This window comes from Leiobunum rupestre, chromosome 8, assembly GCF_980474605.1.
Source record: "Leiobunum rupestre chromosome 8, qqLeiRupe1.1.hap1, whole genome shotgun sequence".
NCBI classification, from domain to species: Eukaryota; Metazoa; Arthropoda; class Arachnida; order Opiliones; family Sclerosomatidae; genus Leiobunum; species Leiobunum rupestre.
This window is the reverse complement of record NC_143391.1, coordinates 11,833,207-11,853,149: the sequence shown is the minus strand read 5'-3', so window position 1 is coordinate 11,853,149 and position 19,943 is coordinate 11,833,207. Positions and strand designations below refer to the sequence as shown.

Genomic DNA, 19,943 nt, shown 5'->3' with positions numbered 1-19,943 from the left:
TTATAACAATCTTTTGTTTTATTCTTTTTACGAATACAATTTAGCGATAATCTCGACAATATATTTGTTTGGACAACGGCTAACATGTGTGTAAAACACGCCCCGTGCTATAGAATCGCGCCCATTTACCGAAACATCACGAGAGTAGTGCGACCGGATTGTACGATATATTCCAACGATATCACCGTTAATAATTTTATTAATATTGATTAATATTATATAACAATATTTTCATAAATATCGTTACAGTCCGAATATAACGTTTTCTCCGGGTTTAACTTATTACGAAATATATATCTAAATAAATTTTATCACATTTTTACAAAATAACATCTGCGCGCAGATGATCATGATTTCCGTTTTTATTTTGAACGGCATTATTCATTACACTGTTATAGACGTTTCTTTGGTCAGTAGAATATGAAATCTCAACCAGAGCAACATTGGCATATAACAAAAATATGCATATATACTACGTTTCCATTTTTTAAAGTTTTATTTATTTTTTTACTCTTTTTTTTTGTTAAGGATTTTTTTCGGGATTTCCGTCAGGTTTTGTATCGCGGAAACGGGTGAAATTGAGACTCGGAAAATCATTCCAGCTACGCTACGATTCCTTATTTTGTTTTTAAAACTCAAGAAGAGAGTCGAATGTGAACTGAAATTATGAAGGTAAATATTACAAATTTTCCTTTTAACATTTTTTACCGAATTACATTTACGACAGGGCTTTGCTTTTTGTTTTATTTCCGGGAAAAGTAAAAAGGTTCGTACGCGACGACACTCAGTGGGAAGTGTGGGTTTTTGCGTTGAAAAGAAAGGGAAAATAAGGCACTCGAAGTCTCATGATTCCGCAACTTCCGAAAGAACTGGAAAAGGTCTTAATGCGGGGAATAGGAGCGTCCGACGTCCCACCAAAATAACTGGATAGCTATCACCGTTTTTGTTTGCATTTGGCAGTGGTTTACTATTTCATTTTACTCAAAGTAACGCGGTTGTAGGATGGGATAGATGTTTAGAATTATACTCATAAACGGCAACGTGTACGTCGGAAATCTAGGAGAGTTTCAGTTTGTTCTATTTAAAAAATTTCCGACCAAGATTAAGCTAAGATTTATTTTAATTTAACAACCTAGCTGATTATTATTTTTTCTACGCTGCACTCCAAATTATCTAAATTTTTTCAAAAGTTGTATCCTAGACGTACAGTCGCTCGCTAATGCTCTTACTAAGCCTATTCGTCAACCGTAGATAATGTAATGGGGAGCTTTGGCTCAATATTTGGAGATCGAATCCAGGTCCAAGTTCACCAAATTATAAAAATAAATATAATTCAAATAGTGACAAATTCTATTGAACCACTGACCGAGAACCACTAAATTTAAAACAACTAAAAATTGTAAGGGCCGGTAATGTGAAAACAGTCGGACGCGTTTGGAGGGAGAGAAAGAGAGAGATAGGACCGATTATAATTTGTCTCAATTTGTTTTGCATAATAATTAACAACCATTTATTTGTTGCGCGCGTAACTCTTATAGATTTGTACATATGCGGACAATTCGAGCTGTTTTTTTGGGTTATTTACATTAAATTTAGGCTTTTCTATTTGCGGTATTGTTAACGTATTACTATTATTTATTCGACAATCTTTTACTGGTCGCTGTTCCACCTAATAACTATAGCGTAAGCGCGTGATTAACTCGGAAAACTTTGCGGTGAATGTATAGCTCGACGGGGAAAACGATATTTCACAATTCACGGACAACAAAACCCCCCGTTCTTTTTTTTGCACATCCGCGTTTCCCATTTTAACATAGTATAGACTACTTTTTTCCTCTTTATATATATATATAATTATCACGACAAATTGATTATTTTCATCTATAGGCTTTACAAGTTTGAACATGTAGATCCCGCGAAGTGTGATACACGCTTAAATATATCAACATCCGTGGATAATCTCACCTTAACAGGTTTTTTTTGCTATTTTTAAATTGTTTTACTAAGACGCGGTGCTAATTTTTTTCTATTCTAATTTTTTTTTCTTCCAAAGGCCTATGAGGCACACCTTTTGGTCTACTGTAATATAATAACAATATTATACATTTTCCATTGCCAATACAAATATGGCAATTTTTATATTTAATTTTTTTCTATATATATATAATATTTTTCTTTCACTCTTACACGAATGACTCGGAGTGTTTTGAATACGATAATAACTATTTAGCTCGCTGTTAGACCCTATACAAACTAAGGCGCTAAGTCTACGTTATGAAGGTGCACATTCATTATGTATTATGATTCGGTGGGGTTTGATGAGTGCAAAAACGCTGAAACGATCAATCGTACGTACTTAATTGCGATCGACTTTTCGACGAGTAAGATTGGCTTAAACAAGGCTTTTATTCCCCTTAGATATAGGACTACGGCGTAATAATTCACTACGATCTTCCATATATACGTGTATATAAACTTCAAACAATAATAAAACACCGTATATATAGGTCCTATCTAGTGCAACATTGAATTCTGTAAAGTGTTTCCGAAAAAGAGTTTGAAAATTATGTTTGTACTTTTTTGTTGCGGTGGTGTACTGCGATAATGTCTAGTGTTGAAAACCCCGAGTTTTATTTTTAATATAAAGGGAAATTCAGTCCCTAATAGCTCTGTCCAACGCATTTGGCACGAAATTATGAATTTCCAGCATTTAAATTATTATTGTTTTTAATAATTTAATTAATTAAATTAATATTTCACTTTTCCAGCACCGAAGCACCCGTGGAAAAGACCAAAACACCAGTTTAGGAAATCGTTTTTAACTCAAGGCAACGATAAAATTATACCGCGAAATTAGTTGATGTTATCAGCGAATTCTTCAATATGTCTGGGCCTATTGGAAGTGTTGAATGAATCCGCTCGAATCGGGTTGAGTAAGTGGATAGGGCTCTTAGGGTCCCTTCTTAATAATGCCACTCTCAAAAACATTCACGATTGTTGATGGCGGAATGTTAGCGGTGCTTAAGCTGGAGAAGTTGAGAAATGTCGAGGTAAAATATTAAATTTGGCGAATTTGAGAATTAGGAAGACCGACGGGTACCAAGGTCGTGTCCCGTTTTTTTTTAACGAAAAAGATCTTGGGGCGAAGACTAGAATAATTTGGGGAGTTCAACCCCAGTATTAAACGCTCGTATAAAAAATAACCCCGTGCCCTAATATGATAACTTTTTAACGACATTTACGTTTTTAACAACGCTAAGGCTCTTGTTATTTTGCTTTTTTTTCTTCAAATAACTTCACATTTAAACTACTTTATGTACAAATATTGGTTATTTTTGGCTCGTTACAAAGCGTTATATTTTGAACGGCTCGCAACGTCAGTCTGATAACGGAACGAGAAAGTGGCGGTGCTGGTTAGGCTTCCACGATTTACAAGGAGTCATTTGCGATATAAAAGTGGGGAAACAACGAAGAACGCGGATTTGAAATCGTCGGTGTCGCTTCGTTTTCTTTGGTTGAGTGCCAGGAAAATGAAAGTGTGAAAGATAGCACGCGCTGATTGTCAGACTACAATTAAAACCACGCGAGATGAACGAGCCATCAGCTGCAATCCCAACTGTGGCGAAAAGAAGAATTATTCATTTTTCCCCCATCCCTTCAAAGGCGGAACGATAATATACCTCGCGATTTAAGTAATATAGCGGCCTTTTCATTATTTTGGAAATTTCCCAAATTCTCGGCGTCGTTTCGAAGACGGCACGGTAAAAAGAGTTCAGCGGGGCGTTCAAAAAAGAAGGGGCTGGCTTTAGAATCGAAAGTCAAAGGGATGGACGCGGTTGGAAGAGAGTCTTCATTCGGGTTCCGTTTCCTGTTCGTCATGGCCCTCCTCGTTAAAGTCGGGACCGTCCTCGAGAACCCTCAAGCGGCTTCCGTTTTGGCACTGATCCAGATACGAAGCGTGGATTCGATACATTCCCGTATCGGCCTGGTACAACAAAGTCTCCAGAATTCGCTCGTTACTTATTGTTTTGGACGGTAGAACTACCTAGGAATTGTTAAGCGTTTGAAAAAACTTTTATAATGAGGCTTACCGAAAAATCTATTTAATATTAAACTCGGATCTTTCACGCCACTTCGACGTAGTCTCTAAAGCGTAGTTTTGACTAGATCGCTTAATAATGTATTTTTCTGGACTCGCGTAACAACGTTTGTACGTGCCAAAATTGAAATTCGAGCCTTTACGCGTGCTAGTAGAAACTAAAGGGCCAAACACACACGGTTTGCAAGCGATTTCGCCTGCGATTTTCGCGCACGCGCCCATGCGCCATGCCTTCCATTCTATTTAAGGGACGCGACGCGATTTGCCAGCGAAATTTCGCGCGCGAAGGCTATGTGTACATCCGCCTTTAGCTTACGGAGTCGAGCCCCGATCGACCTTTCGTCTTGGATGTTATTTGTAAGAACGCGGTAAACAACTAACGAATAATTTCTGTAAGTACCGAATTGGAACTTACTTTAATAAGATCTTGCGGTGGAATTTTGTAAAGCTTAAGGTCTCGAGACAGCCTGTTCATAATGAGACTCAAATCTAGATAAAACAAGTTCGATAAACTTTTGCGTGGGTGATAAATATGTCCAATTATATATGTAGCGTTTTAAGTTAGTTTCTCTAGACTAGTAATTGGCTCGGTAAGCGTAATAGAAGTCAATGGGGGCGCACCTGGGTCAGAAGGCTGGTTGCATTTCTTGGTAGCCCACTTCAACATAACTTGGAACTTGTAGAGTTCGGGGATGTTGAGTTCTCGGCCGATGATCATTTGGAAAACGGATTCGGAAAGGGTGAAGTAATCGGGACTGTTGAAGAATTGCTTGGGGTGGAGGTCAATGTATTGCATGATCGTGTTCACTAGCTCCGAAGCGGAAGTGTAGCGCCAGTAGTAGTTTTCCAGAATGTTTAACATTGGGCAAACCTATTTCGTACGTAAACAAAAAAATGAGAACGAGAGGAAAACGTTATTGGGACGATACCCGAACGAAAGTTACTTTGGATATGCTGAGGTATTGTTTGGCATGGTGAAAACAGGCTTGCAATAGTTCGGGGAGGTCGAAATGTTCCGCGGCGCAGATGAGACTGGGAACCGTTTCGCAACTGATGGGGCAGCATCCGCTGTGAAGGTACTCGATGATCAGCTGGAAAGTCTCGCTGTCGAACTCGATGATATTGAACTAGAGGCGGGGAAGCCATTACGAGCCCACTTAACGAATCATTCCGCGAGAGTTATGAGACGTGATTGGCTTACCTCGGTTTGGCACAGTTTATTTTTATCTATTTTCTGGACGTCAGCGCAGACGCTTAAAGTGAGCGTTCCATGCGCGCTGTCGAGGCTACCCTTTTCCTTTTCGGCCTTCTCTTTGCCTGTTGGACGCGCGTTGCAAACAGAAAGCGAAGGTTAGATATCTACGACACGGCTCGAAATTTCGTATGATAGTGTCCGCTCGCCCTATAAAGGCCCGTTACGCTTCGACTCTTTCGTCGGAACCGTTTTCGCGACGGAGATTTGCCCACTGCAGGCGAGCTGGCGACCAGAAATTTCGAGCCTATTGTAAACGACGCGGTGAACGACATCTAAACGAATAAACGAAATAACCGAGCAGTGAGTGGAAAATAACGTTATTCTGAAAATCCATTGCGTAATGCCACAAAATGGGTCTCGGAGACGGACACTTTGAAACGTTTCCGGAAGAATCGGCGCTAGCGAACGCGATAAACGTTTCTTCGCTCGGTCTCCGAAATCGGTTATACAAGTGAAATCCAGACCATGCCAACACCTCTATACGTACAAAAGTAATAACTTCTACAGCGTAAGTATTTTCCGTATAAATGTGTAATATATATATATATATATAAGTTCGTGTCGAAGATGTGCGCTAAGACATGGACAAACTACCCCACGAAGGACTCTCCGTGTAAATTTCGAAATAGGCCTCGAGCGTTCGTAAGAGCACGTTCAACCCTCGACAATGAGGCCAAGTGGCCTTCAGTTTCTAAATTCTTTGAGTGGCACCAGATGGCGGCGATTGCAATTTCGTATCACCCACCTAGAGTAATAAAAATACCTGATTACAATTTCCTATCTGGGGGTAGTTTGTCGATGGTTAAAATAAAACTCGCGCGGTGCAATCGAAAGAACACGCGCGTGTACTAGTGTTAAGTGTCATGCTGTCGTGCGGTATAAACACCTTAAAACTGCAAAAATGGTAAAACGGTAAAAGATTAAATGTAAAAACCTTTTATTTTAAAAACCCAAAGGTTGCTAACTCATGTCAACGTCACTTACAATTGAACTCACTCTGCCAACGTTTAATTTTATCCTTCGGATCCGAGAAGTAGTCGCTTTCTCGTCGTTTGTTTCCAATTCCCCAGCCGGCCCAGTTCCCTAGCCGAGAAAAAGCGCGGAAGACGATAGGGCTGGAAGGCTGGCTTCGGTTGGGCAATCTTTCGTTCATGTCGGGAACCTGCGCGAATTTCCAGTTTAATGGTAACGAAGGTTACCCATAAAAATTAGTCGCTCAAATGATCGAACCTACCTGCAAAAAGTTACTAGTTTTTCGGACATTCGCTTTGGGTACTTCCATAGTGAAAGTGGTGGTCATCGTGCCGCTGGCTACTGGGTCCGTTTTTGAAGTTAGCTGACCCATATGAAGACCCGTACTAGAGAAACCGTACAGCATTTCCAAAAAGACCCTATTGAAAATAGTTAGGGCAGCCTCGAATGGCGCTGGTTTGAAGGAGAACGGTTCGTTTGAGATATTACCTACTCCGGACACCCAAGATGGCTCTAACCGCGTAAATTTTGGCTTTCTTTTTTCCTTTTGAACCAGAAATGAACGTAATAAAGTAAGTTTTACCCCGTAATTGTTTTACCCCGGATTTACCTTGTCCAACGTTAAAGACTATATCGCAGAGGTGAGGTGCTGAATTGAAACTTTTCATGAAATCTTTCGATAACTGTTCGAATCCTTCGAACGTGTCTCGGACGCTGTCCAAGAGGGGACTCGAGGGTCTCATGTGTCCGATGGGTCTCCAAGATCCTCGCCTGCGGGATTTTCATTAGTCTTCTTCCGCTAATTACTTCTTCGGAAAATCTGGAAGTTACCTGTAGGGTTTGGGCATTTGACCCGTTTCGATATAATTCTGGAGGTTCGTCACGATGTCTTCCAACAACTGACTTCTAGTTCGATCCTTTATGGGGAAAAAACCCACTATTAATCGCGCATTCTCTACGTCTTCGATAGGCAACGTGCCTGCATTCTGGCAAATTTTGGCGCTGAATAACTGGCTCTCTCTCCATTGACTATCTTGGTCAACAGCCAATCTCGAAATGAAGCGTCCTTTCATAAATAAAAGATTTTTATTTGGAAACCACCAGTGGTGTAAGTGAAAACAATTTCCGTGGAAAATATTCCGGAAAATGACTGAGGTCTTTTTCCGGAAAATTTTCCGTATTTTTCCGGAATATTAACAACACCAGAAACCATTAATGTTGAATGATAAGCTTATCAAAAGGTCCCTCAAAGTAAAGCCCTAGCATACGACCCTATGTTAAAAGCATCATCCACGCGAGAAGAAATTAAATGTACTACAATATGTTAGTAGCGCCATCTTCGGTTTAAAAATTTCCGCTCTGAATGAAGTCTTGTACTTGGTAGAATAACCAGGTTAGCTAGAGCCTGGAGCATGGCCGTCTTAAGGCATGGGCTAAGTGGGCTACAGCCCAGGGCCCCAGCCAGTTTTGGGGCCCCGGACAGGCCAGCCATAGAGCCTCTACTCTAGGGTTAAATATTATATAGGCTCATTTAATATTATATATCCTTTAGTTACGTCTAAAAACAAAGACTCATTGCCACATCGTGTGTCATACGGTACCTACCATTTCTAAAACCTAACAGCGAGTCACTGTCAGTAAAAATCTTATTTTCAGTAGACCTATGTTATAATTTTAAAATTAAAAGTTTTGGTTTGAATTGTGTGGTTGAATTTAGACAACTGACATACAAAGGCTGACCGTTGTGGATCGCAAAGGTCTTAAGAAATAATTTAGCCCCTAGCCCCAAAAGGTCTTAAGACGGGCCTGGCCGGGAGTAGTGGCGTACTACTGTAATCCCAAGCTTCTGGGAGGCAGAGTTTGTGGATGGCTGTGGTTGTCATACTTCCGCCACGGGTGTCCCGTTCCTATCCCCAAGTATCCTCCTGTTGGCGTGGCCGTAACACATATCTCAGATGGACGAGCGGACTGAATTGTCCCACCCGTCACAATCGCTCATAACGAGCTTCAAAAAAAAAGGTTAGCTAGAGGCTGATAAATGCCACATAAAAGTCGTTTAGTTTAGGTCTCAAATTTGCAAAATAACTACCTTCAGAAACGTCACTATTTCTTCTAACAGGCCTTTTAAACTGCCGATTGAATAATTCATCACTATTGTTCCAAGGTAAGTGTTAATTTTAACTCTGAAAGCGTTTCAATTTACTATAAGCCTCGGCTATCATGTTGATATGTTGACGGTGCAGATTTCTTCGGCATTTTTCCGGTAGTTATACGCGACGGTAAGTTCGTTGGCGCTGTTGTTGTCAAAAATCAGTGTTCCTAAAAAGCCACCTTTTTGGAGAAAAGTCCAGGCCAGAGGCAAATAGTGGAAAATTGGCAACAAGTGACCAATAGTGGCTAATAAAGAAAAATTGTATTTCCAAGCCTAAAAAGTAATTGGAATAAAATTTTTAAGAAGTTCATTGTTAAAATATTGTCAGAATTAATTATTCCAAAAAAATTATCTAAATATTCTAATGTTAATCAGAAACTGACCATTCCTATGCATATATATTTGCCTTAAGTAGCCCAAATCTGAAATATCTTTGTTAAAATATATTCTTAAATTATTTTATAATTTTCTGTGGTAAAAATATTTATTGGCCACTTTTGGCCAGATTGGCCACTAAATTCACTCTTGTCCAGGCCGGAATTTTCCACTACTTTCCACTCTATTGTCCGCCTGGCATTTTCCACCTCGGAATACTTAAGAAGTGACACTTTATAATGGCTGCCACTTGTAACATTTGTTATTGTATATTCCATAAACTTTCACATTTTATTTCAAGTCAAAAACTTTCTAATAGGCGTTTCAATAAAACTTTTTCAAGGAAATCTCCAATAAGTAATATATCCGAGAGCCAGGAGTCTAGGTCCCCGACCTGCAAGTTACTGTTTATTTGGTGCTTGTTGAAATAATGGAAACTTTTCACCTGTAAACAGAACATCTTGTTTTTGCTAAGCCTTAATATGTCAAAAAAACCTACCTGGTTAAAAGGAAACACTTTTTGCGTACCGCACCGGTGAAAAGTTTCCATTATTTCAACAAGCACCAAATAAACAGTAACTTGAAGGTCCTGGCTCTAGGATATATTACTTCTTGGTAATTTCCTTGAAGATGTTTTATTGAAGGGTCTATTCCCCAACTTCCGTTTTGAAAATATATTGGTTGAGAAAAAAAGGCTGAGGCCGCGTTTAGTGACGCTCAACGGAGGGGAAATTGTTAATTAACCGTTGATCTCCGTTTGCAATCGTGACGCCACGTCTGTTGAACGCTTTTTTACGATTGTTGTAAATTTTGTAAAATATCGTCTGTCGTGTCGTCTGCAACTAGCCTTTCCGCGTGCTGTGACGTCACGATTGCGTTTATCAACAAAATAACCAGCTCTTCCAGCCGCTTATTTCGTTGACTCTCCGTTTGCAAACGTGACGTCAATCCCGGAAGTGGAAAAAGTCGTACAGTAGCCAATGCCCATTCAACGGTCCAGCCGTTTGCTGTTACTGAACGCGGCCCGAGTTACCCCGTATTGCTCTGCATTATTTGGCACTCCATCGCATAGGTCAAAGCCAAGAGCTGGCCTCGAGCTCGTCTCACTGAATTCGTATAAGAGCTTCGTCTCACTGAATTCGTATATGAGCTCGTCTCACTGAATTCGTATATGAGCTTCGTCTCACTGAATTCGTATATGAGCTCGTCTCACTGAATTCGTATATGAGCTTAAGGTTGGTCTCGGGCTCACCTTGGTCTCACCAATTATTGGCCGGGTCTCGGGCTCGAGCTCGAAATCTAAATTTCCGCGCCGAGGTGAGGTCTCGAGCTCAGTAGATTTAAAACCTACAAACCGTCTTGGGCTCGAACTCACTGTAGTTATAAATTTACGGGCAGTCTCGGGCTCGCGCTCACTATATATACAAATCGGGCTCGCAACAACTACAATTCGACATGTAATCTCGGGCTCAGGCTCACTATACACTCTTTTATGAAGTCGGCCATTTCATTACCGGCCTAATTTAAAATAGCACAGGCAAGGGCGCCTGCACGTGCTCATCGGCTCGAGACGTCGCGTGCACTTGACCGCGTGAAGCGGCCTTGCATGCACTATTTGAAATCAGACCTGTAATAAAATGGCAGCTCTCACAAATAAGGATATACAAGAGTGTATAGATACTTACAAATAAAATTGTGGCCTCGAGCTCGGTCTCACTATATTTTTAAACTATTAAAGGCTCAAGCAGAAGCTCGTTGTTTCATCGCGCAATTTATTTATCAAATAGCCCAATTAGTGTTTTCGAGCTCCATTCCGGCATCACTGGCACAAATCGAAGACAGTCGGAGGTGGTCAGGCAGCCCTGAGCCCGGGAATCCAAACGGCGCTAGGCCGCGCTAGCTTCTAAAGCTTTTTTTGCCAAAACAAATTTCGAACGTGGGCTTAGGGCTAAACAATATCGTGAATTTCAAGGAGGTCGAGCTCACAGGGTGAGCCCGAACCCGTTTACCTATGCTCCATCGCCCTAGCCGCCTCTATGCGCGGAATTCTATAAATTCATCATCAAGCCAAGCAAATCAACCAAAGTGCGAGTAGCTTTGTACGGATAAAGTGCGCCGTTAGATTTAAAGTTAGTATATTGTACGCGTTGATTGAATGTAAGGTTTTTATTTTGAAGTCCCCATTTTGTATATATTGCCCCCACTTAATAATAAACGTTTCTTTAATTTGAAATTCCTGAATTGTCTCGAATCCTAATTTTATTATATTATAAGGATACGCTGAACTTAAAATGTTTCTCATTGAGAAGTCTATCACGCTTAATAACGGGTTCTCGTAGAACCAAAGGCCTAGCTAGACCTTTACTTATGGGGATTTTATGATAGGTGGAATTGAATAACCTTCGTACTTTTTTAAACTTAGAACGATGCCAAAGGTAGGGTTTAAAGGCACTGACTTCGTCTCTCGTTACCACCGAGACCTACAAGACGAAATGCAGATTACTCACCGTACTTTCTCGTCCTCGTTGACAGTATTTAACGAGTTACCTGGTAGGTTGTTGGCTTTGTACGATTAGTTGGACTGGTTCTGACGACGATGAACGTGTGCAAGAAATGAGACTTGATAGAAGCGGGCGAGAATTTGGTGTTATCGGCCTCCAAAAATACAACGCAAACGATATCATTTCCGATGTGACGCTTCCTTTGCAACTGCGGCGGAAAACTTTATTCAATCTGATCACGCGGACGTGACGTCATTTGAGGTAATCGTACCAACTTACCTTCTGGGTATCGTTCTCTTCGTTCGGCAGAAGGGTGGAGACGTGAAACATGATCTCGATCCCACTCCAGCAAGTGTAGACCGATTCGACTCCCGTTAAGTCGTGAACAGTATCCAGTCCGCCTTTGTACTTATCGAATCCTGTTCGCGTGACATCGTTCAATATTTGACTCGACTCGATTATATTTTCGCGTTCGTTTTATATCGGTTTGTTTTATAGATTTATTTTTCTAACCTTTGAGGAAAATTCGATCTCCCAAGACCATTAGGAATTCGTCAAAGAGATGGCTATGTTGGCAGTTTCCCAGAATCTGTTCCTCAGTCGACTGACCTTCCTTGACGTAAACGATGCCAACTTTCAGCTCCGATTTAATAAAAACCTATTTGTAAAAACGACTGCGTCAGCGACCTCCGCCGCTACCGCCGTTTTCTAAAGGGCAATCTCTCCGCTCCGATATTCGATAGCGCGGCCTAATAGGTTTCCGCAGAGCGGAGCCTTTTAATTCGATCCTTATTAGGGAACACCATCGTCTTTTCCCTCTCGGACAAGAAGTAAAGAGATCGGAGGGAGAGATAGAGAGGAAGGAGATAAAATAGGAGATGGCCCGAACCTGATCCAGTTTGAGCAGCTCGTCCGGTGTGGAAGGCAATTGTCCCAACAAGGGTGGAGGTTTCAGCTGGGCTTCGTTGGACAGAGCTTTTACCACGGCTTCCCGGTCGTATCTGTTCGCGCAGATGCTGGAAGAAGGGACCAAGCCACGCAGGTTGTAGCTGACGGTTCGTAAGAAGACCCTGAAAAAAGCCGTCGGCCTACAATCTATTTGAAAAAACACCACTTCATCTCCCGAACCCCCCTTTCCAAGCTTTGCCTCGATACTTTGTCGCGATTTCGTTGCATTTTTTTAACGACCGACCATTCATTCTTATATCTCGTTCCGCGCGATATTCCAAAATTTCGGGGGCTTTAAACCAATCAACCTACTCCTTATAGGAGACTATTTCGGAGACATCTATCAATTTAGCTAGCGCGCGAAGATTTTCCAATCCGTCGAGATGGTTTGCTTAGGACGATTTTTAAAAAAATTCAACGGTTTCGCGGTGAATAGGGCGAGGCGCGTCGGTGGCAGCCTAGACTAAGCGGCGGAATTGATGAGAGAAAGCGGGGAAGAAGGATGAGGCGGCAGTGGACAGGCTCGGAGCGAAACCCACTCTCTTTTCGGCGTGTGCGAGTTCGATTCTGAGAGACGCAATCTCTACAAAGCGGGAAAAAGGACGAAACGTTGCGGTTCGAGGCGTGTTTGCGTGCTGCCCTAAAGCGAGCGAAGTTAGGCGCCTAATTCTCGGTAAAAGCCAACCTGAACTGATCCCGGTTGTTGACGTTCTCCTGCTTGATGCTAAGTAGAACGGGTCCCAAGGCCTCGTCGTTGCAAAAATAATTCCAGTGTTCCGTTCCATAGAAATATTTTCCGTAAGTGTCGTCCTCGAAGTTGGTCAGCTCGTGATCGTAACGAACGTTGGCTTTATCGTTTTCCGGGTTGTCCTTTCCGCTTCCGCTGCACTCGATCCAGTAGCCGGGGGTGACTCTGCAGAAGTGAGGGAATCGTTCGCAAGAGCTGCCCGGGCAGGCTTGAATGGGAACGGGGAACTGAAGAGTGGTGGAACTTTTGCGTCGGGCTTCCGCGCAGCCCAAACTGCTGATTTTGAACTCGCGCAGTTTTTGCATGAACTCTTCCCCGCTGCTGTTACCCGTAACGTCGGCGTAGTGAAGCCCGCAATAGACTTGGTTCTGGAAGAGTCTCGTTTGGTGGAACTTGGTACCGGACAAGCGCATTTTGCACGTCTCGCACACCAAGCAGTCGTCGTGGTAGGGTGCCCCGACCATACTCTCCTCCGCCGATTCGACGGTAATGTCCAGCGTCTGGCCATCACCTTCCTTCCGCTGCCAAATCGTTTCGCGGCCGGCCTCGGGGCTTTCTTCCTCTTCGTCCTCTTCGGGATCGGAGAAGCTCTTGCCACCCGCGTGTCCGCGGAAGGCCAAGCCATCTTCGTAGTCGTCGTCGTCATCGTGGCTCACCGGGTTCACCCAGACGCTCCAGTTTTGGTGACTAAGGATTGGTAGCTTGCAGAGAAAGCACAGTGACGACATTGACTTGGCAGATCCGCATTCATAGCCTTGGCTTTTCTCTCTCTATTTGCTCGTTGCAACTGGAATTTCGCGAAATGGCATCGCTGCCCGCGTGCCACGGCCGTTCGTCTCGTCCTCGCTCTGAAGACCAGCCGCGACTGCTGGGCTGGAAACCTGAAAAATACGCATTCTTTATCATCATCATTTTTCACCAAAAACGCCCGATTACTCTTTATATTAATATTTTGACAGCTTCTAAAAATAGTCGTTTAACGCTGGTGTTTAACGTACTTCCTTAATCCCTTTGTTTGGCGAGAAAGTTTTTAGCCTTAAATATTATTTCACCTTCATCCCATTCCGCCCCTGAGCGAGTCGGCTAAAAATAGTTCCGTATTTTCCGCCGCCAAATTCAATTTCCCCCGTTGGCTGTCGCGATTTTTATAGCGAAAATCTTTGTCTTCCCCGCCACTCCGCGGGAATTGTTCGTCAATTCATAGCTTGGCGCTGCTGGAACCTCGGTAACGCCTTACCCGACTTACGCTACTAGTAGGCTAAATGGATTCTATTACTAGTCAATGATGAATAGGAAGGACCGCGATTTTGTAAGGGAATTTTTCCACGCCGACAATGGTTGGGAGGGGGTGTTTAAATAGGAAAATCAAAGGAGCTTCTCTCTATAAGCGGATCGAGCGCGGAGTTCGGATAAACAAGAGTCGTTGCGAAAGCTTCATTTGCATTTCGGACGAAGCTATTAAAAGGGAGAAGAGAGAGAGAGAGAGAGCGAGAGAGAGAGAGAGAGGAGAGCGAGAGAGAGAGAGAGGAGAGGGAAATCGGAAATGCCCCCTGCCTTTTGATACTAGACGGCTGCTCCGGTACTATGCTTGAGCTAAAAACTCGGGAAACTAATTAAAGCCCGTTTTCACAAGTCGCTAAAAATCGATAAGATAGACAGCTCCCCCCCCCATTCACCCACCTTTCCACTCGCCACCACGCGTCTTAATTTATAATAATTGAAACGGACTTCGACGAACCTTAAAACGAGTGTGACGAAAGTAGCGGCTCGTAGCTGAGCCGATCCGGCATCCTCACTTAACGCGATATTAGGGCGTTCTATTTCGAGGCGAGAGGGGGAGGGGGGCCTTCCGACATTATTGTTACCAGCGGGGAACAATCGAATGCGTGGATGGTTGTAGCTCTTCCCTCCCTTCTCTCACCTTTGAATGAAAAAGGACACGACAGGCAGACACGCGAAACGGTAAACAGGCGAAAATATTGAAGGAGCGAAAACGCGTCGCCTCGTCCCGTTCCGCCCCGAAGCCGACCGCCTCCTTACTAAACATACTATCGCCTCCTATTAAACAACTAATCCCTTCGTCAGTTGGGCGAGTGCCCTCGTACCCGCTTTTATACGCGCTGATAGCGAAAGGGCCGACTGCGGTGGGGTTGTAGTTGGCGGCAACAAGGCGGTTTAAGAGGCGGAAATGGAAAATCACTCCCGCCGAGAATCGTCGGAGTGAAACGACTCTCGTGACGTCATTCGAGTAATATTATTATAGTAACGGGGGAGGTTGACGAGGAAGAGGGGAAATAGTTCTCTCTTTTTCCTTTCCCCGCGATATTAGTTAGTATAAAGTTTACACTTCTGCTCGACAGAGAGATGATTTTCGACAAGTTGTTATTACTAGTTTCGCGGAGCGTTATTTTTTCTATCCCTGGACGTTTTTGACATTCCCTTTCCTCACGACGCCTCTCTCCTCTCCCAATCTCTCTCTCTCTCTCTCCGCATTCGCCTACAGAGACTTCCGCGGTCCCTAAGGCGCTCTGCCGTGTTGGTTTAGATTTTGCGTCAGAATCGACTTGAACGTTTTACTCCTACCTCCTCAAATCTCTCTCTCTCTCTCTCTCTCCTTTCAAGCATTTTTAAGGAAAAGGTTTCCGGCGTAATGGTTCCGACGCGGTTAACGCGCGCGTATTTATAGGAACGCGCGAGGATACACGTAGAGGAAAGAGAAACCCGCAAAATTTTGAAATCGAGCGACGCTTTCGATTTTGGATCAAAAAAGATGGGAGCTGAGTTTTCATCCCCCTCCCCTCGCTAGATTCCCCCTCCGCATTCGATCCTTGAAAACTACGCCTATACAATCGACGTAGATCCCTCAATATTTCAAAGGGATTACCGATACTTTACATTTAAAGCAAAAAATAACGATCGATTTCGATAGTTAAACCCAACGTTATTCTACATTTTAACGTTTAACTACAACCGACGTACCCGTTATCCCCGTTTAATTGAGTTCACAAATTATATTGGTAATTAATTTAAATCCGTATCTTTAAAGGGTGGGCCGCTGGGGTTGTACGGTACGTGACTTTTAAACTTGTAAAGGGCAAAAAAAAAGTTTAATAGCTTGCCCTATTTGGACGAGAGTTCCGTTGGAACCTATAGGCCTATATTCCGACAAAGGTGGTTGCGGAGGTGGAGGGGATGTCGCGTGGGAGTAAATCAGGTGGAATTCGCGTATCTTCATTATTTACTCCTTCCTCGCGCGTGCGTGGGCGTCGAAAGATCCCCCTTTAAAACTGCTTTTCCTCTCTCTTTCGTGGTATAACGTTTTCATTGCGCACCCGCCTTTCTAGCGAATTCTTTAATAGTTTTTCTTTTGTTACCTTATATTGTTATAGACACATTTAGTCGATTTTATCCGAGTAACTGTGTAAGAAGATTTCGCGATTGCCTTTTTTTGTTTGTCCTAAATAGAAAAGTCTTAAGTCTATACCACTTTCGGGTTATTCTTTTCAACATTCTTATTATTCCTGTTAACTTAAAGACTGGAATAATATATCTAATAATATTTAGACATTTTTCGGCAAAACTCAGATTTACATAACTTACTTAATTAAATGGTATTATAATTAGAAGTTGGTCTTAGTAAACAAGAACCGATATCAATATGATACTCTGGCCCGCCTAGTAAAATGCCATCTTCTCCCTGAACATCGGTGTACCGAGGCTAGAACACTTCTACAGGCGCTTGTTGGTCAAATCTAGACCGAACATTTTCCCGTTTTGTATTATTTATAATTTTTCCTTATATTATGAACATTTTATTTAATTCTCAAAATGTACCCGACTCCAATACTACTCTAAATATAACCTTTTTACAACGATTTTTTCTTGATGTTTATCCAAACATTTGTACCTCCTGTTGATTCCGAAGATCGAACAAACACCGTGTGTTATCAAAAGTTAACGCTAGTCGGCGTTTGCGGTAGATTTAATTATATTAAAAAAAGGGTCCAAAGAAATCCTTAAGCCTTCCGCGTTGGAGTTGGTAATCGAGTATAGGCAGACCGACGGAATGGCCCTCGGCTGACCGCGACGGTTAACGTGCCACCGCCGGATATCCTCTTTAAACGCTAACGGGCAAGCCACGCGGAGAAGCGAAATTGCGGGGGTCCAATTCGACGTACACGAGAGTGTAAACTTGATTCTATAACGCGATGTTGATGGGAGAAACCGAGACGTCACTTTGAAAGAAAATATAAGATCTACGCGTATAAAAATATATATAGGTGCGGATACTCACGGGTTTGAGCGACGCCGAAGTTGGTGGCTGCCGACGACGGAGTCTCTCTTTGAGGGCTTCTTCGATTGTCATTTTAATTATTTCGCTGGTTTCGTGGGAAGAGGAGACGCGTGATGAGCGGGCCGTGGACGGGGAGAAGGGGGGATGGGGGGAATCGCCTCCGAAAAGTCAACGTAGAAAAAAGCGTCGCGGGGGTAAACTTCGATCGAAGGGAAAGAACCGACTGTGCCAGCGAGGAAAGAGAGAAAAGAGTGATGCACACGCGAGAGAGGGTGGATGATTTCTAGGTCTGCCGCGACGGGTGACGCGCTGGCCGGACCCAAACCCCGACGCGTCGAAAGACTCCGATGGAGAGAAAACGCGCTGCTGGACGACTATCGCGAGGCGCAGGCGTTGGAGAGAGAGAGAGAACGAGGAGAAACGGGAAGACAGAGTCGGAATGGACGCGCGCGCGCCGGGGAAGAGGGACGGATACCGATCGATCGGGGCTCGAGTTAAAGCGGGAGGCGACCGCTGTTAAGGCGCTATTTTTAGGACAACGAAAATCTGTCTCCAGGCTTGACCCGATGCGGGCAACAGGTTGCGTGAAAAGTGTCTCTAGAAGAGGAGGAAGGGAAAAAAGAGAGAAGCTAGCCTCGCCCCCCCCCCCTTATAAATATCCCTCCTCCTTGGTTATCCGTTATTTTTTGGAGGCCACCGCGAAGTATCAAGTGGGGTTGCCGCTTTGCAGCGTCGCAATTTCTTCACCTTCGTTTATCGGCAGGCGCGCCTGGAAAAGAAAAGAGCTGCCCTATCAAGATAATTTAATAAATAAGAAATCTGGCGTATCGTTCGAAGAACCCGGCAAAAATTGCGAAGCCACTTTTCGCGGGGTATACGAATAAAGCGGCTCGCGAATGAACTGGGTCGTAATGGAGGGCTATTTGTAGGAAAGCAATTCGATCCTCGCGTACCGCGTCGGCGACTGCTGCTTGGGGGATTGTATACCGAAAACCTCGAATCTACTTGTTGCTCGCGTCTTTCCAAAGCGGAACTCGAAATTTATCCCGGCGGGGGTGCGTGAGCGGCGTGTAAGGGATTACAGCCCACTAGGCGCGTTTTACGGGATCTTAGGCCTACTTCTAATTCACCGCGCAAATTTAGCGAATTTAGCCCGTAATCAAAATGCAAAGCGACTATAGATGGGGCTGCTAAAGTGAAAAGGAGCGTTATAGCCCACTCACACTCTCGCCTCTTATTGCGCTTAATGCGCCCTGTAATTTATGATGAATTATGAATTCATCATTTAGATTGGGCGCTCTGTGCCGCCGTTCAAATATTTACGCGACTGGCCGCGCTTTCGGCCATCCGCCTCTCCTCGACGTCTCCGCGTTAGCCTTTCGTCTCAATTAGTTCGGACGCGTAGATCAACTCGTCGGATACGTTAGCGAGACGCGTCCAACGGCTGCCTTTAAAGTATACCTTAACGGTGCGCTCGAGATACCACCGGGAAAAAATCGATCTCTCTCTCTCCCTGCTCGACAAAGGGAGTCAAAACGCATTATTTAGTAGGCTTAAAGATCCCTTCATTCCAGTTTCTCTTGAGGAAACGAAAGAATTATACGGCGATTTTGAATAGAGCCATCAGCTCCTTGCTAAAAAGAAAAGATACCGCGTTGCTTTGAAGTTTTGGATTGTGCCTCCGGGATGATGGCCGATCGCTAATTTTTCACATTCGTTACTGCCACTAAAGGAATCTCACTCTGCAACAGCCGCTCTTGTTATAGATATTTTTAGGTATTTCATTTTTTAGAGCGGTGATTTCGTATTTTAGTTTAAAATTTGTTACGTTGCTAATTTAAAATTTGATTAGCTTCTTCGTGTAGATAGCCTAAATTGCGCCATTTTTCGGTAATATTTATAATATATATCTTGTTAGTACATATTGACGTGCGTCTGAATTTTGATAGACTTTAGTCTTCGGGTATAAATTTTGCTTGTAACAATTGAGTTACCCGAAAAAACGGTATAAACTTTTCCGTACAAATCGTTATTTAACCGTTATGAACGCCATCTGGAAATACCTATATAAATATACCGTTTTAAATTTCATAACGTGTTACCAGTTTATCGATCTTTTATTTTGATAAACTAAGCCTCCAAAACGATCATAAAAATAAATCATTCATCGAAGATTTTTTTAAATTTAATATCATCGGCCGAAACTAGATGGCGGCATGGATCCCGCGTGGAGAGGTGGTCGATACGAATGTTATAGTATTTGAGTATACCGAATGTCATTCCAATAAAATTTTTCCAATTTTCTCTGCCCCGATGAACAAATATTTGGGGAAACCAAGAACTCGATTAAAGTAATTTGTGGAATTTCACCCCCCTCTACTTTTCCCTGGAGCTGTTCGTTTAAGAAGAGTCGAGTCGTTGGGAGTCTAATTTATATCTATTTGCCTTCCTCGCTGTGTCGCTAAACGCGTTTTCACCGCCTGATGATATTTCTCTTTTCCGATACAGAAAAATCCGCTTCCCGCGGGCTGGTTTCAGTCTAGTTTCGATTAAAAAATATCCTCTAAGGGGGGGGGGGGGAAACATTTCGTCCGCTGGC

General features: G+C 43.1%; 1 protein-coding gene across 9 annotated transcripts; it reads right to left on the bottom strand.

Annotated features, from left to right (window-relative positions):
- Positions 1–3: 3 nt before the first annotated feature.
- Positions 4–17,807, bottom strand: LOC149932391 (uncharacterized). Of its 9 annotated transcripts, none has more exons than XR_016473131.1 (18): positions 17,345–17,806; positions 12,988–13,931; positions 12,244–12,442; positions 11,868–12,012; positions 11,634–11,773; positions 11,401–11,562; positions 11,262–11,333; positions 7,306–7,392; positions 7,158–7,243; positions 6,816–7,097; positions 6,589–6,745; positions 6,339–6,516; positions 5,301–5,416; positions 5,044–5,226; positions 4,721–4,970; positions 4,515–4,588; positions 3,681–4,045; positions 4–3,616 (listed from the first exon to the last, which is right to left on the bottom strand). XR_016473131.1 is itself a non-coding variant. In XM_090157031.1 (18 exons), exons 2-18 carry the CDS (start codon positions 13,776–13,778, stop codon positions 3,851–3,853), a joined length of 3,051 nt encoding a protein of 1,016 aa, XP_090013157.1. In that variant the 5' UTR covers positions 13,779–13,931; positions 17,345–17,804; the 3' UTR covers positions 4–3,850. The 9 variants fall into 9 exon arrangements, 8 of the variants coding, with proteins under 8 accessions (XP_090013157.1, XP_090013158.1, XP_090013156.1 ...); XM_090157031.1 differs by having other exon boundaries at positions 4–4,045; positions 6,816–6,870; positions 6,937–7,097; positions 17,345–17,804; XM_090157032.1 differs by having other exon boundaries at positions 4–4,045; positions 6,816–6,870; positions 6,937–7,097; positions 12,244–12,424; positions 17,345–17,804.
- Between the last annotated feature and the right edge of the window lie 2,136 nt (positions 17,808–19,943).

Bases quoted from the DNA above. Each gene is read 5' to 3' on its own strand.
- LOC149932391 (XM_090157024.1), bottom strand. From the start codon at position 13,778: ATGTCGTCACTGTGCTTTCTCTGCAAGCTACCAATCCTTAGTCACCAA. The intron at 12,443-12,987 runs GTTGGCTTTTAC...AATAGATTGTAG, and splicing joins AACAACCGGGATCAGTTCAG to GCCGACGGCTTTTTTCAGGG. The intron at 4,971-5,043 runs GTAACTTTCGTT...CGTACGAAATAG, and splicing joins AATACCTCAGCATATCCAAA to GTTTGCCCAATGTTAAACAT.